Source organism: Oreochromis niloticus, linkage group LG18 (assembly GCF_001858045.2).
Source record: "Oreochromis niloticus isolate F11D_XX linkage group LG18, O_niloticus_UMD_NMBU, whole genome shotgun sequence".
NCBI lineage: Eukaryota > Metazoa > Chordata > Actinopteri > Cichliformes > Cichlidae > Oreochromis > Oreochromis niloticus.
The window spans coordinates 37895600-37911927 of NC_031982.2; the positions used below are offsets into that span (position 1 = coordinate 37895600).

The following is a 16328-nucleotide window of genomic DNA, read 5'->3' on the forward strand; positions in this document are numbered from 1 at the left end:
TATGTTTTAACATAAATAATATCTTTTGACAGAAATTCCTGCTAAAAGGTACTATTTCTGCTTTTTAGCAGAAATACTGCAATTTTGCATAAATACTATGATTTGGGATAAATACTATGATTTGGCAGATATACTGTGTTCAGCAAATATGCTATAACATAACAGACATTCCTCCACTTAGTAGTAATACTATAACATAAAATAAATATTATGGTTTTGCCCCAAAACCATGATTTGGCACAAACACCATGAATTTTCAAAAATACTATGATTTAGCAGAAATACTATGATTGAGCAGAAGTACTAAGATGTAGTAGAAGTACTTTGATGTAGCACAAGTACTATTATGGAGGAGTAATACTTTAACATGGGAGAATTATTGAGACACACACACACATACACAGAGAGCAAAGTGTACAGGGGCTGTTAAGAGTCTGGGCTTGGTATATCTAGGTCAGCTAAATTGGCTGCACCTGCTGTAATCAGCACTTACACACACAGACACAGAGAGAGCTATGGCTTTTCTTCAGTGTATTTCTCACATTCAGGATTCCCCTTGAACAAATGGCCATAATTTCCTAACCGTAGGGGCTAGAACGCTCATTCTGACACCGTTTTGTTCAGAAGAGATGGGGGAATCTGCAGGTCTTCATAATTCAGAGATAAAATATAAATTATTGAAGATATATGACTTGTAATACACTGTAACTGAGTAGAGGCGAAGCAAAACTGCCTTGACTTGCCCTCAAACAACGTTTTGTAACTCTGAATCTTTATGGAGCATCAAAATCATTCTTTCACCGTAAGAAACAGCACGCTTTGGTGAACAGTCATGGAAATTTTCAGGTCTCTGTGGAAATCCATCAAAAAGATCTGACGAGAGAAAAAAGTGCCTCATTTCCAGAGTCTGAAATCTGAAGAAATCTGAGCAAGGGACAAATTTCCTATCCTCAAACAAGTATAATTCATGGCCAAACGGTAATAGCTGAGAAAAAACTTCTTGAATTGTGAGCATCAGGAGTGTCTGAAGATATATTGGCACAAGCCTCATGTCTCAACTTTGTTTCGTTAAGGAGATATGACGATTTGAAAATGCTTCTCATTAGAGAAATCCAGCGCTGATTTTGAAGAAACTCTCCACTGAGTTTCTATGGAGAGTTTTCAGACTTTGTGTTACTCTGAGGAGATTTGCAAAAGATCTATAAGTCCCAGAAGAATGATAGTGACATTTTCTGAAAGCCAGCAAAAATACCTACGTTTTGATGTATAATTTGTGGGAGTTGAGTGGAAATTGAGCGAGTAGCAAGAAATTGTTCAGACATGAAGAGAAAATTCAGAATAGACGAGTGTACACTCTGAGTTAATTGCATAGCAACCATAACAACGCATGTATTTTCTGAAAAATCACAATTTTGCAACTGAAAACTTAAAGAGGTATAAAATTAAAACGGTAGAAGATCTGAAAAAGCTGAATCAGACAGGAATAGCCCAATAATCTGAGAACATTTTAAAGTTTGAATGGAGTTTCTAGGTGAAAGTATGACAAAGTAGTTAAGTTTCAAAAACAATCAAGTTTTAGCAGAATTGTGGAAGTTTTCCATTCATTTCAATGGGACAAATTAAAGGAAAAAAGTGTAATATTTTAAAAAGTATAACAGTAATAAACACCAAAAGTCATTGCCGGAAAGAGCAGAAAGAGCAGAACAGTATAGAGTTTGAACTGAGAAAATCGGCTGAAAACTGAGGAAGTAGTTAAGTGCCAAAAAGTGTACGGAAGCAACTAGAAGAATAATAATAATAAAGAATAAAGAGAAACAGGAACTCAATAGTGTGGAAGCCCTTTAAGGGCATCCACACAACTAGAAAAATTTGCATTTCCTGCGAAAATGCAGTGTGGATGCTGGAACGCTGAAGCTGTCAGCTGAAACTAGCTGAAAAAGCTGAAAAGTTGCAGAAATTGTAAAAACTTTGCGGAAGCAAAGGAACGTTGCTAAAATGTAGTAACTTAGCAGAACTATGACTTAGCACAATAGTAATAACCTAAATAGAAAAATTGGAAAAGCAAAATGGACAGCTGAAAAAATCCTGAACATGCTAAGGGTCCCTCAAATGTTATTGTTAAATGAGAAAAAAAACCAGCAAAAAAAAGTATAACAGTCACACAACCACAAATATGTACACATATGTTAACACACATGCACAGACAGACACACACAGGATCAAATTCAGTCAACCAGTCTAACTATATTGAATTTAAATCTTACAATGAGATCATCCCTTAAAAAGGCTTTCTCTCTCTCTCTCTCTCTCTCTCTCTCTCTCTCTGTCACACACACACACACAGACACACACACACACACACAAGATCCAATTGAGTCAACCAGTCTAAATATATTGATTTTGAATCTTACAATGAGATCATCCCATAAAAAGGCTTTCTCTCTCTCTCTCTCTCTCTCTCTCTCTCTCTCTCTCTGTCACACACACACACACACACACACAAGATCCAATTCAGTCAACCAGTCTAAATATATTGATTTTGAATCTTACAATGAGATCATCCCATAAAAAGGCTTTTCTCTCTCTCTCTCTCTCTCTCTCCCTCTCCCTCTCTCTCTCTGTCAAACACACACACACACAAGATCCAATTCAGTCAACCAGTCTAAATATATTGAATTTAAATCTTACAATGAGATCATCCCATAACAAGCCTTTCTCTCTCTCTCTCTCTCTCTCTCTGTCACACACACACACACACACACACACACACACACACACAAGATCCAATTCAGTCAACCAGTCTAAATATATTGATTTTGAATCTTACAATGAGATCATCCCATAAAAAGGCTTTCTCTCTCTCTCTCTCTCTCTCTCTGTCACACACACACACGCACACACACAAGATCCAATTCAGTCAACCAGTCTAAATATATTGAATTTAAATCTTACAATGAGATCATCCCATAAAAAGGCTTTCTCTGTCTCTCTCTCTCTGTCACACAGACACACACACACACACACACACACACACACACACACACGATCCAATTCAGTCAACCAGTCTAAATATATTGAATTTAAATCTTTCAATGAGATCATCCCATAACAAGCCTTTCTCTCTCTCTCTCTCTCTCTCTGTCACACACACACACACACACACACACACACACACACACACAGACAAAAGATTCAATTCAGTCAACCAGTCTAAATATATTGAATTTAAATCTTACAATGAGATCATCCCATAACAAGCCTTTCTCTCTCTCTCTCTCTCTCTCTCTCTCCCTCTCTCTCTGTCACACACACACACACACACACACACACAGGGAGAGAGAAGCAAGTTTCTAGCTCAGTCAAGCAGCCTGGGAGCTGCTGAATTTGAATCCACCAATCAGAGAGGCTGTATACTTTCTCCCGCCAAAACAGGTGCAGCCGTTTTTACACACACAGAGCACAGAGACAGGATTTCTGCAGTGAATTTCTCATAGTGAGGATTCCTCTCAAACAAATGGCCATAATTTCCTAACCGTAGGGGCTAGAACGGTCATTCTTACACCGTTTTGTTCAGAAGAGATCAGGGAATCTTAAAGTGTTGACAATTTATCATTAAAATATGAATTATTAAAGATATTTGACTTCTAATGCACCATAACTGAGTAGAGCAAAGCAAAAACTGCCTTGACTTGCCCTCAAACAATGCTTTCTAACTCTAAATCTATTTGGAGTATCAATATCATTTTTTCACTGTAAGAGACAGCAGGCTTTGGTGAACAATCTTGGAAATTTTCAGGTCTCTGTTGATATCCGTTAAAAAGATATGACGAGAGAAAAAAGTGGATCATTTCCAGAGTTTGAAATCTGAAGAAATCTGAGCGAAGGACGAATTTCCTACCCTCAAACAAGTCTAACTCATTTCAGAACGGTAATAGGTGAGAAAGAAATTCTTGAATTGTGAGTGTCAGGAGTGTCTGAAGATATACTGGGACAAGCCTCATGTTTTAACTTCGCTTCGTTAAGGAGATATGACGATTCGAATATGCCTCTCATTACAGAAATCAAGCGGTGATTTTGAACAAGCTCTCCATTGACTTTCTATGGGGATTTTTGAGACTTTGTGTTGGTCTGAGGAGATTTGCCAAAATTCTATAAATCTCACAACAATGATGGTGACATTTTCTGAAAGCCAGCAAAAATACCTACGTTTTGATGTATAATTTGTGGAAGTTGAGTGAAAATTGAGCAAGTAGCAAGAAGTTGTTCGGACATGAAGAGAAGACTGCAAAACCTTCAGTGGCACACTGGAAGCCAAGTGCATAGCAACCATAACAACGCATGTATTTTGTGAAAAATCACAATTTTGCAACTAAAAACTTTAAGAGGCATAAAAGTAAAACGGTAAAAGATTTGAAAAAGCTGATTTATTCCTGAATAGCCCAATAATTTGAGAACATTTTAAAGTTTGAATGGTTGTTCTACGTGAAAGTAGGAAAAAGTAGTTAAGTTTCAAAAACAAGCAAGTTTTAGCAGAATTGCGGAAGTTTCCCATTCATTTCAATGGGACAAATTAAAGGAAAAAAGCTTAATATTTTAAAAAGTATAACAGTATAAAATACCAAAAGATATTGCCGGAAAGAGCAAAAATAGCAGAATAGTTTAAAATTTGAACGGTGAAAATCGGCTGAAAATTGTGGAAGTAGTTAAGTGCCAAAAAACGTACGGAAGCAACTAGAATAATAAAGTATAAAGAATAAAGAGAAACAGGAACTCAATAGTGTGGATGCATAAAGCATCCACACAATAAAGAGAAACAGGAAAACAATAGTGTGGAAGCCCTTTAGGGCATCCACACAATAAAGAGAAACAGGAACTCAATAGTGTGGAAGCCCTTTAAGGGCATCCACACAATAAAGAATAAAGAGAAACAGGAACTCAATAGTGTGGATGCCTAAAGCATCCACACAATAAAGAGAAACAGGAACTCAATAGTGTGGATGCCTAAAGCATCCACACAATAAAATAGAGAAATGCATAAGGTATATTAAGGCTGTGTCATTGTTCAGCCAGGGAAAGAGTGTGGAAAAGCAAATGTCTCCAGCTTGGGAAGGTGTGAAACTGCAGGTCACATCGGCCTTTGATGGATACGTAATGAAATATAAAATAATAAACTATTGTATATTAGTAGTAAAGTAGTGTATTGTAATATACTATTGCTGTTATAAAAAAGGAAAAACAAAACAATAATAACATTAATAGTGACATAATATTAATAAGAAGAGGCACCTCAGTCAGTTATGATGTGAGGTGGATAATTGTTAAAAGTACTCTGATTCAAGCTTAAGGTTTGCTCAAACTCAGTATAATAATATATGAGATGAAGAAAATAAGGAAAATACCTAAACTAATCAGGTGCATAGAGACACTTGACCTGGTTGTAAACCTGTCATCCTAGATGAGACTTTGTTGAGATGAAGAGCAAACCTATACTAACAACTAATAAGCCAAACCCTGTATACAACAGCTAAAGCTACAGGTTTGAGAAGCTGAATAAAATGAATTAAATATGTGGACACTACCAAGCTGATGAGCAAGTTACACATTTTTTATTTTTATTTGTTTTTTAGAGCAGAAGCTGCATATTAAAGGTCACACATGCAGCTGTTTGTGAGCTCAGTTTTTTCCTCACACTTCTGCTCTGTTTCTGGCAGCAGCTTTTTCTTTTTTCTTTTTGTGTCCTGACTCATGTGTGTGAAGCCTTGATGCCATCGGCAATTTGTTTTTTGTTTTTGTTTGTTTGTTTTGTTGGTTTGAAAAACAAATTTGTGATCATACTTGTGGATCACAGTGACATATAATGATTAGGCATATGATTTATTAATGCCTAGTTTTAGAGCTGTGAGCTATGAGCTGTAAGCAATGCAAAGTTTTTTCCTAACTTAAAAGTTTGAAATATGTAAGATGTGTGAGTTCTTTGAAAAAAGGAATTGCCTAAAATGCCCTAAGTCAAAATGTAGTGCTGCATCTACAAAGAAGAAAGCAGAAGAAGCATTCAGTAACTTGAAACTGGCATTACAGACAAATACAGTTTTGACTTTGCCTGATTATGATAAGCCCTTCTACTTGCATGTAGATGGAGGTGCAGGTTATATGAAGGCTGTTCTAACACAGGCCTTTGGGGAAAAACAACGCCCACTTGCATTTTATTCGTGTAAATTAGACTCCGTTGCATCGGGTCTGCCTACGTGCGTGCAGGCTTGTGCAGCCGCAGCAGAGGCAGTTAAAAAGTCCGCTGATATTGTTTTAGGACACACATTGATCATTAAAGTCCCACATACTGTGACCTCCATCTTACTGCAAGCAAATCTATCATACCTCACACATGCACGACAACTTTCCTATGTAGGAATTTTACTCTCACAGTCACACATCAGAATTCCGAAGTGTGGACAGCTAAACCCTAGCACACTTCTTCCCACTCTGGAAGATGGCGACGCACATTGCTGCATAAGAAAGCTAGATGAAGAAACCAAACCACAAGTTGACATTTACAGTTACCACTTTGCAAAAATCTGGCAAAATAGAGGCATGGTTACCTCCACAGGACATCCAGTACAACACAGAAATCTTCTAAAAACACTTTTAGAAGTAATAACTCTGCCAAGACAGCTAGCAATATGTAAATGTGCAGCACACCAAAGAGACAACTCAAGCATAACAAAAGGCAATAACTTCGCAGATCAAGCTGCAAAATCAGCGGCACAACAAACTGTAGACACACTAATGTCAACATCACCCTCACAAATACCACTTGATGTTTTAAAGGATGAACAAAAAGCAGCTCCCACAGCCGAGCAAAGGAAATGGCTGAAATGCCAAAAAAACACAATGCACGAGGGAATCTCAGACCAAAAAGAGGTCATTTTCCCACACCACCTCATCCTTTCCACACAATCCACATGGATTTTATTGAACTAAATGAATGCCAAGGCTCAAAATACGCTCTAGTGATCATAGACGTATTCTCAAAATGGCCAGAAATCTACCCAGTAAAGAAAGCAGATGCCATTTCAGTAGCAAAATGCTTATGTAACCATTTTATTCCAACATATGGCATCCCCACTCTGATAAGATCAGATAATGGGACACACTTTGTCAATGAGGTAATCAGCAAAGTCTCTGAAGCACTAGGATTCAGCATCAAAAATCACTGTGCTTATCACCCGCAAAGTGCAGGATTAGTGGAAAGAACTAACGACACAATAAAGCAGAGACTTAGAAAATGCATGGAAGAAACAGGGAGACCATGGCCAGAGTGTATAGGCCTAGTAAAAATGTGGATGAGACTAACACAGGGTTCTCAGAAACTCACACCTTTTGAAATCATTCATGGCAGACCATTTCCACTGCCAATCACAAGTGAACCTTTAGATAAATCAATCAGAGAGACCACACTAGCAGAATGGATGTCGAAGCTACTAGAAAACAAAGATATTGTTTTGAACAATAAACTGCCTTCTGAATCTTCTCCAGTATCTTGCAGGTTGAAGCCAGGTGATTGGGTCCTGATTCGAGTTCTCCAGAGAAAGAATTGGAGCTCGCCCCGCTGGGAAGGCCCATACCAAGTGCTTATCACCACACCAACCGCCTGTAAGATAGCAGAGAGACCATCTTGGATTCACCAAAGCCACTGCAAGAAAGTGAGTGACAGCCCAGACTCATAGACGCCGGCACCCCTACCCTCAGGTGATCTGACTGGTGAAGGGAGGGCTGATTGGGTATATCCCGCCCTCTACTTCTCGCCAGTAGTCTACTCACCCGAGGATCTAGGTGTGTTTGGCTGTCATGAAGACACTCGCCGTCCTAGTAGCTGTCCTCCTGCTCCTAGCAGGACTCCTCGCGCTTTTCGAGGACAATAAAGAACAAAACACAAGCCAAACGTGCCGCCAGCTTTTCGGGCGTTGGCTATCAGCATAATAAAATCACCATCAATGAGACAAGCTCATCTACCATCTACTCGCTTAACTTCCTTAGTATCTTTCAGGGACCACCCCAATACAAGATAATCACCATTGAAGATGCTGGACTTGACAATGGAACGTGTGACCAACTTTTCTGGATCAACTTCAACGTGACAAACCGGAACACATCCATTCACTTCCCAGTGTTCTTGGACCAAACCCCAGGGAAGAACCACTCCATGTGCTACCGACAAGACAACGGTAACAGACCGCTGGGAAACACCACTAATTGTAATCGGACCGCTGGAAGTGGAGAAGGTGCCCCCGTGAACACGACCGGCCCCTCAAATGGCACTTACTGGGTCCAAGGAATGGCCTGGCTATGTGGACAAAGTGCTTATTTCATACTACCCCCAGGCTGGACCGGAGTTTGTGCCCCCATCTTCATATCAGACCACACCTTCAGGATGACCGCTGTAAACACCACCCCAACCACACGACGGAAAGGAAGATCAACATCTCCAGGTATCCAACCACACGACCCCGTGTACGGCAGTGATGTGCCCGAGGAATTCAAACTATGGACCACTGGACAGAAGGTCCTCCACTCACTGTTTCCGTGGGTTGGAACTGGAAAAAACATGTTAAGGATTGAAACATTGGATTATCGCTTTGGACTCTTTCTGAACGCATCATGTAAAATCAACGACGAACAAAACCAAGAAATCGACGCTCTGCGCATTGCAGTAATGCAACACAGAGTAGCATTGGATACGATTCTCGCCGAGAAAGGAGGACTATGTGTCCCCTTCGACAACACCTGCTGTACCTACATCCCGGACAATGTGCATTCCTCAAACATGACTGATGCTCTGAATGCCTTAAGGCAACTGAAGGAAGCCCAAAGTCAGGACTATGTGAAAAACACCACTGATTGGTTCACCTGGCTTTTCAACGGCTCATGGCTACAAGTACTGAAGAGACTACTCATTGGAGTTGGAGTGTTTTTAATTTTGTTCTGCTTCTTTGCCACATGTATTATCCCATGTCTAAAAGCCATAATCAAACGAATGATTAACACCTCACTTGCAGCATACGTCAGTATTCCACTTGATTTAGAACCTAATGATGAGAGTGAAGATGAAAATGATGAAAATGCCACTGTTTAAAATTATAACGTGAATATAACCATGTTTGATTAAAATCACATGCACAATGACGAGCTATTTGAAAATGCAGACAGCAAGAAAGTAGACTTTGATGTTTTAAGCATGTTTTATGAAGAAATTAAATCAGCAAAAACAGGAGGGAATGTTAAGAGATTTTTACATTTACTTACTTTGATAACCTTTATTTTGCTTAAGTATAATTTCTTGTGAAAACATGATGTGCCAACCTACAGATTAAGGAACAGAAGCATGCGTGAGGAAGTTACAAAGTCACACACGCTCAGGCAGAGACAGTTCCAACCTGAAGCTGATATGACAAAAGATACTAGTTCCTCTTGTCTTATGGATAACGGCCACTCATGCGATAACCATATCTAGAGATGTTTTTCTATTACGTATGCTCCACCTAGAGATGCTGTGTAATCTATTCTCTGCTATAAAATAAAGAACGGACTGAGGCTCTGCGCGACTTGCCTGTGTCCTGCCACGCAGTAAGCCTCGCCCATGTACATGCCATAACTTGAGTTTGTGTTTCTTGCTTCTCTAAGGTTTTTTCCTTTGACATAAAATAATATTGTAATACGATGTTATGAGCTGAGTTTGATCAGTATTTAAAAATGTGTTAAAGAGCAGAACTCAAACTATTGACCACAGGTAAAGAGGAAATGAAATGAGTTATAATGAAACGTTTATTTCATGAGCTGATCAGTGCTGATGACAATCAATAATCAATACGAAACAAGGTTTCATTGTAAATATTTCAGTCAAAGAAAAACAAATAGGCAGCTAATAAATACTGTTTATTGATGAGTAAACACATGATTGGCTGAAGAGAGATTAAGGCACATCAAACTGTGAGGTCCCTTCCTGTTTCACACACGCACAGCAGAGGGCGGGGCCACGAAGCAAAGGCCTGACTGGCTGATGATCACAGATCAGAATATCGATCAGTCGATTGATATCACACAGAATTTCTGATCAATGCTGTGAGCATGCTCAATCTGGCAGAACGTCTAATCAATATTCTGATCAGTTATCTGCGTGTGTGTCGCCTCTTGGTCCAACCCTCTGAGTGCTGTGATTCTGTCCAATCAGGAGGCAGCGGACCGATCACCTGACCAGAGGGGGGCGGAGTCAGAACCTTGCATCAGCTCTTGGCTTGTTTCCTCTTCTGAATGAGCTCGGCGAGGATCTTATACCGGATCATGCACTCCTCCTGTAATCGATACACACGATCCGTCAGTTATTGATCACTTCTCGATCGCCTGTTGAAAGTTCGCCTGCCCCGCCTCACCTTGCTCTTTCCCGGGACCACCTTGGCGATGCGGTCCCAGCGCTCGGGCGTCCCGCGAGGGAACTGCTGCAGAGCAAGTTCCAGCAGTTTCTGCTGGTTCTGAGTCCACACGGCGGGCTCTGGCTGAGGCTCCGCCTCCTCTTTGTCCACCGCCGCCGGGTCAAAATCTCTCTGCCGACGACCTCTGACCTTCACCTCCCCCCCGTCCGAACACTTCCTGTTCCTCCTGCGAACCGTCGGTGCCTCCACCTCCTCCTCCTGTTCCTCCTCACAAGCCTCACCCACCCTCTGAGTCATCACGCTGTCGTCCACATTATGTGACCTCACAGGAAGAGGAGGCGCCTTTAGCTCCGACAGCTTCACCAGACCTGAAACATGAGAGAATCGGAGTACGGCTGATGTAACCGGACAGAACCCGACAGTAGAACCAAAGAGTAGAACATGACAGTCCTATAAAAGAACTTGGACACATATGTAAACGACTGACATTATTACTGGTGTCAAAATGTAACAACATATTTTTACAGCGTCTTATTTGGTCATCTACACACTTTGTTCACGGTCATCAGTTATCAAAGCTACGCCACAGGAACGCGTCTTGGAAATGAGAAGTTTATCGATGTTGAACTGTGGCGACATTTTTGTCCAGGACGTAAGCTAGAGGTGGGCGGAGTTACCTGAGGTGTGGCTCACGCTGTCTTTCATCTGTTTGACTTTAGTCGTCACCTGTAGAAGAAACAGACTCTGTTACAGGAAGCAGAGGAGGTCCAGGAGAGCATGCTCCTGTTAAATGACGCCTCTCTGTATTTAATCATTAGTGATTACTGTCGCCAAAATGTTTGCTCATAGGGGGTCATATGATTGTTGGGCTTTTCTCTGTATGTATTATTGTAAGGTCACCCTTACAATATAAAGCACCCTGAGACGACTGTTGTTGTGATTTATGTGTAAATAAAACTGAATTGAACTGAACTGATTGGAGAAGATGATGATAGGAGAGCCTTCACAGGAGAGTGCCAGTCCAGACCAAACACACTTACATCGCTGACAGATCGACCCAGCTCATGAGCAATCTTCTCCCAGCGGCCCGGAGTTCCACCTGGGAATTTTACCATCAACCTGCTGAGGAGACTCAGCTCGTCCTCGGTCCAATCGGCAGCCTGAGGACAGACAGACAAAGAGCGTTCACAGAGGCTGGATCGTGTTTAACAGAACCAGAACAAGTTCTCTTTAACGCCTGATCTGAGCAATCAATACGAGATCAATAACCTTCTTCTTGGGGGCTCTGCGATCCTGCAGCCAGTCGTCCATCTGCTCCTCGATGTCCTCGATAGACGTGGTAGGGTCATAGCTCTGGGTGTGGTTCAGGTTCTCCGCCGATGGCTCGTAAACGGGAAACTCTACCTTTGGCTTCTTCACCTTCGGCCGCTTCTCTCCTAGGAGGACGGGTTAGCGATTACTGATTGATTACTGATCACTCTGAAGGCAAACTGGCAGCTTGAAAGCTGATTATTGATCAGGTGTTCTTACGTGGAGCCACTTCCTGCTCGGCTTCAGCTTCTCTCTGCTCCTGCTTCATCTGCTGATAGTCCTCATAGTACTGCTTCACCTCCTGCAACAGAGAGACTGGATCAGAACCAGGAGCACCAGAGCCGGGACCAGAAGGGATTTCCACTGCTACGTCATCAGGCTGTGGGACAGGAAGCTTTCATGTTTCCATGGATACAGCTCTAATTTGCAGCCGTCACCTTTTCCCGCTCTGTGCCACAGATCACCACATTAACCAGCTCAAAGCGTACCGGTACCGGGGGGGGGGGCGGTGTTCCCGTTACATCGGTTGTAACAGGAGGTCGGCTGTGTAAGTCTCAGCGTGTTTGGCATCCACAGGAACCTCTGAATCTCAGCTACAAGCTCGTATAAACTGTTTCTACGAACACCAACAACGAAAGCAACAAACAGTTAACGGTCCCGTCATTTCATGAAATGTCCATAAACAAACAGAACAGAGCCTCGTTGGCTCGGGCTAACCGAGCGAATTACATTTTCTGAAAGCAGAGATTTCACAGATTCATAAACTTCAAGATTCGTCATGCTCCAACCAAAATTCACCGAACCAGCAGCAGGAGCAGACCGCTCGATAATAACGTAAAATCAGACTTACCCGTTGCTCTCACAGCATAAACATCCATTTGAGACTACAGCTTGTTTCCTCAATAACTCAATTTCCCACAATGCCTCAGAGCCGTTTCCCATTAAAAAAAAAAATCACTGTTTTCTGCCCAGTTACAGATATTTGATTGGATGAGGACGAGCGTCTTAAATTTAGTGCCACTTGTACTTTTCGTATTGCAACTTCTGATTGATGGAACTGACGTAAACATGGCGATGTTACCGTGATTCTATTGGCTCAAACGATTAAAAAGAGGTGTTGATCATGCAAATCGGCCAAGTTACAGCCGCTCAGACTTTAAAGGGAAAAGGTGTACACGAGAGTGGAGACGACTCTTGAGAAATACTCAAAAAACCAAACATTTCTTCAATCATTTCTGCTTTCATGCCTAAATGTAACCGACAGATGGTGCCAAACACCTGGTTATCATTTAACAGTAATCTCTCACTCTTTCACAGCAGAAATCTTTGCACAGATGATGAATATATTTATTGTTGACTGAAGCATATTTTCAAAGAGGCTCTACGCAAAAAAATGCAAAAATCAATGAGGCACCCTACTTTCCTGTGTCCCAGCCTCTTTCACACAGTAACATCTGCTGTGATATTTACAGCTTTGTTCACACAGTTTGTAACTGCAGAGAAACACTCCATTGATTTCAGCAGGAAGCCCAGGAGGACCCTCAGGGCTCAGCTGGTTCTGTGCTGACGGTCGTCATCTCTGACGGGGTTTCATCGACCAATCATATCACTGGAAAAAAGTGTCACCATTCCTGGAAGATCCCACTGTGGGTAGAGCAGGAGGGTCTGAAACATCCGACACGATCCTGTTACAGTTTAATTGTTCTGATCCTAAAACACTGGCTGACCTGGGGTCAGATCTGCTCTGAATCCAGAGCATTGAACTTTAAAGATCACAAATGTGACCCTCATCGGTGTGTGCACATCTCACCATCCGTGGATTCAAACAGGCCAAACTTTATTCTCAAAGCGGAGCTTTTCCTCCCTCAGCGCTGCTCAGTCTGCAGTCGCTCTAATTACATCTAGGTTTGTGATTGGCCCAATGCTGCCAGACCCGCCCCCCTCACGTCCTGATAGGCAGAGGCACTGTGGCTATGGCTTACTGAGGAGACCCGCCCACTCTTACCTGCACGGCCTGGGGCAGGTTCTTAATGGACAGGTAGATCCAGATGCTGAGCTTCAGAGGGAGGATGTCCTGCCATTGAGGTCTGTCCTGGTCTCTGAAACACACACACAGACATCAGACACACACACACATACAAACAAAGGAACTCCACAGGTGATGATGTCACACCGTACCTGTCAGCCCGCTCCTGACTGACACACCTGAGCTCCTCTGCAGGTTTGGAGTTCAGTTTCTTCTTCTTCTCCTTCTTCTTCTTACTCAGCAGCTCGTCCTGCAGACAGAAGACCGGCCCTCATTGGCTATTTCTATCTGCTCCTTTCTGATTGGCTGGAGCAGATATACCCTGACTTCACTCTGATTGGCCAACTCACCAGCTGTTTCTCCAGGTAGATGGACCAGATGACGGCGTAGTGCCCCACGGTGAGGATGAGGAAAAGGAGGAAGCCCAGCTCGATGTTGCTCATCTTCCTCACCCGTCTGTAGTAAAACACCGGCTGCCTCCAATCAGGGAGCCCGTTCAGCAGGATGTCATCATACCTGAGGAGACACACACCTGTCAGAACGCCAAGCTCTTATTGGCTCTCACTGACTGACGTAAACAGATGTAAACACTCACTTGCGCCGCCTCTCCTCATCCTTCAGGACTTCATAGATGGCCACCAGCTGCAAACACACACACGCTAACAGTCATCAGGTCTTAGGGGTGTGTTATTTGTGCTGTTGTTGTGTTTAAGGTCGTTGTTATTTGTTTAAGGTTGTTGTTGTTTGTAGTTGTTCCCACCTGTCTGAACTGCATCTCTGCGTTTTCGTCCTTGTTCTTGTCAGGGTGCAGAATCAGGGACAGACGGCGGTACGCCTTCTTTATCTCTGCTGCCGACGCCTCCTGAAGGGAGACAGAGGTCAGAGGTCAGCGTTGGACACCTGAGACCAGGTGATGTTTCCTCTGACAGCAGTGAGATGGTGTAGAACACGACGCTGATCTGCTGCTGAGTCTCTGGATACACAGCGGCGGATAATGGAGACGGCGGATAACCACCGTGGCCACAGACGTCATCTCTGATGGCGTTTGAGATAACTCAGAGAAAACCTGGACATGATGAACTTCCTGTGACTCGTCTTTATTTGAACATTTACTTTCTCACTGCTAATTCCGTCTTGTCAAGTGACGTGTAACAACCACCTCCCGCCAAGGTTCCTGTGATGTCACAGGTGTCATGTGCGTCAGTCTGACGGTCTGTAGAGGAAGTGGTCAGGAACGCGTTGAGCACCTGCATTAGAATCAGTCAAAGCTAGATAAAGGCACCCGCTGACCAATCAGAGACGGCCTCTTCAGCCCATTTATTAAAAGAAGAAGAAGAAGGAGAAGAGTCATTGTGGTTTTTTTCATCAGCCTGAAAAACACCAACTTCCTCTGAGCAGCTCAACGCTGTTGGACTCTGATGTCAGAGTCCGACCGCCGTCTGCATCACAGAGCAACCTGCTGCTGTGTGAACTGCACATGCTCAGAAACACAGCATTAAATTAATAAGCAACCAATAACGGATCAATAACAGCCTCCCCACCCACCTGGCTCCACCTGCTGCAGGTTCTATTAATCGGGTTAGAAAACACATGATCGGGTAACATCTGGTCTGATTATTCTCTAACGGATCTATCAGCTGTGATCGTCGCAATAATCTTTCACTATGACAACAGTTAACCAGACCCGGCTCGGCACGGACCTGCTCCACGTTCAGGAACTGGTAGAAGGTCTGCGGGATCTCCTCCACCAGGTCCAGCAGCTCCAGGTCCTCGTCCCAGGCGCTCAGAGGGGGGACCGCGGAGACCAGCAGGGCCAGGCAGACCAGCAGGAGCCCCATCCCCGAGGACCCGCTCCTGGATCCGGCTACAGAGACCACAGAGATCCGGGGACCCGCTCCTGGGCCCGGCTAGAGAGACCACAGAGACCCGGGGACACGCTCCTGGACCCGGCTACAGAGACCACAGAGACCCGGGGACCCGATCGCTTCGACAGCCACCTCACACGCTCCGGAACATCCGGCTCTTCTTCGTCTGTGGTGTTCCTGGCTGCAAGGAGCAGCGCCCCCGCGCGGGCCCGCCGCAGCTCCGCGCGCCTCTTCATCACGTGATTATGCTCCGCCCTGATGGAGTACTGACGTCTTTTCATTTTACCCTGTTGGAGCTTCCTCCAAACACATGAGAGCGATACAGGCTGTGTCCCAATTCAGGGTCTGCACGCTTGAAGTACCCACACTACGCGTACTACTTACGGTGCGTATTACAAGTACGGGAAGTGCGGAAGTGAGAGGCTTGTGAAATGGGACGGTCTAGCCTTCGTCGCGCTGTTCAGGTTGCCTAGCAACCATGATACTAACCGCGAGAAATGTTTCAAACAGCTTTGTGTGACAGAAATGAAGGAGAAAAAATGTTTTGTTGTTCATTCATTTTTGTCATGACATCACTTTGATTAGTTGAGACCACAGGACTGTAAAACATGATAGTTGGGCTTCATTTCTGTACTGAACAGTCATTTCAAGATTAGTTAGTAAATAATAATTAGCTAATGTTGTTCATGAGACTAAAATCAT

At 43.1% G+C, this 16328-nt stretch overlaps 1 protein-coding gene across 1 annotated transcript; it reads right to left on the reverse strand.

Moving 5' to 3' along the window:
* Positions 1 to 9801: 9801 nt before the first annotated feature.
* Positions 9802 to 15814, reverse strand: dnajc1 (DnaJ (Hsp40) homolog, subfamily C, member 1). Its single transcript, XM_003459837.5, has 12 exons — positions 15462 to 15814; positions 14522 to 14623; positions 14357 to 14403; positions 14112 to 14277; positions 13914 to 14011; positions 13741 to 13834; positions 11955 to 12036; positions 11694 to 11860; positions 11465 to 11584; positions 11102 to 11150; positions 10425 to 10792; positions 9802 to 10346 (listed from the first exon to the last, which is right to left on the reverse strand). The coding sequence occupies exons 1-12, from the start codon at positions 15597 to 15599 to the stop codon at positions 10278 to 10280; spliced, it is 1500 nt and encodes a 499-aa protein (XP_003459885.1). The 5' UTR covers positions 15600 to 15814; the 3' UTR covers positions 9802 to 10277.
* Positions 15815 to 16328: the final 514 nt, after the last annotated feature.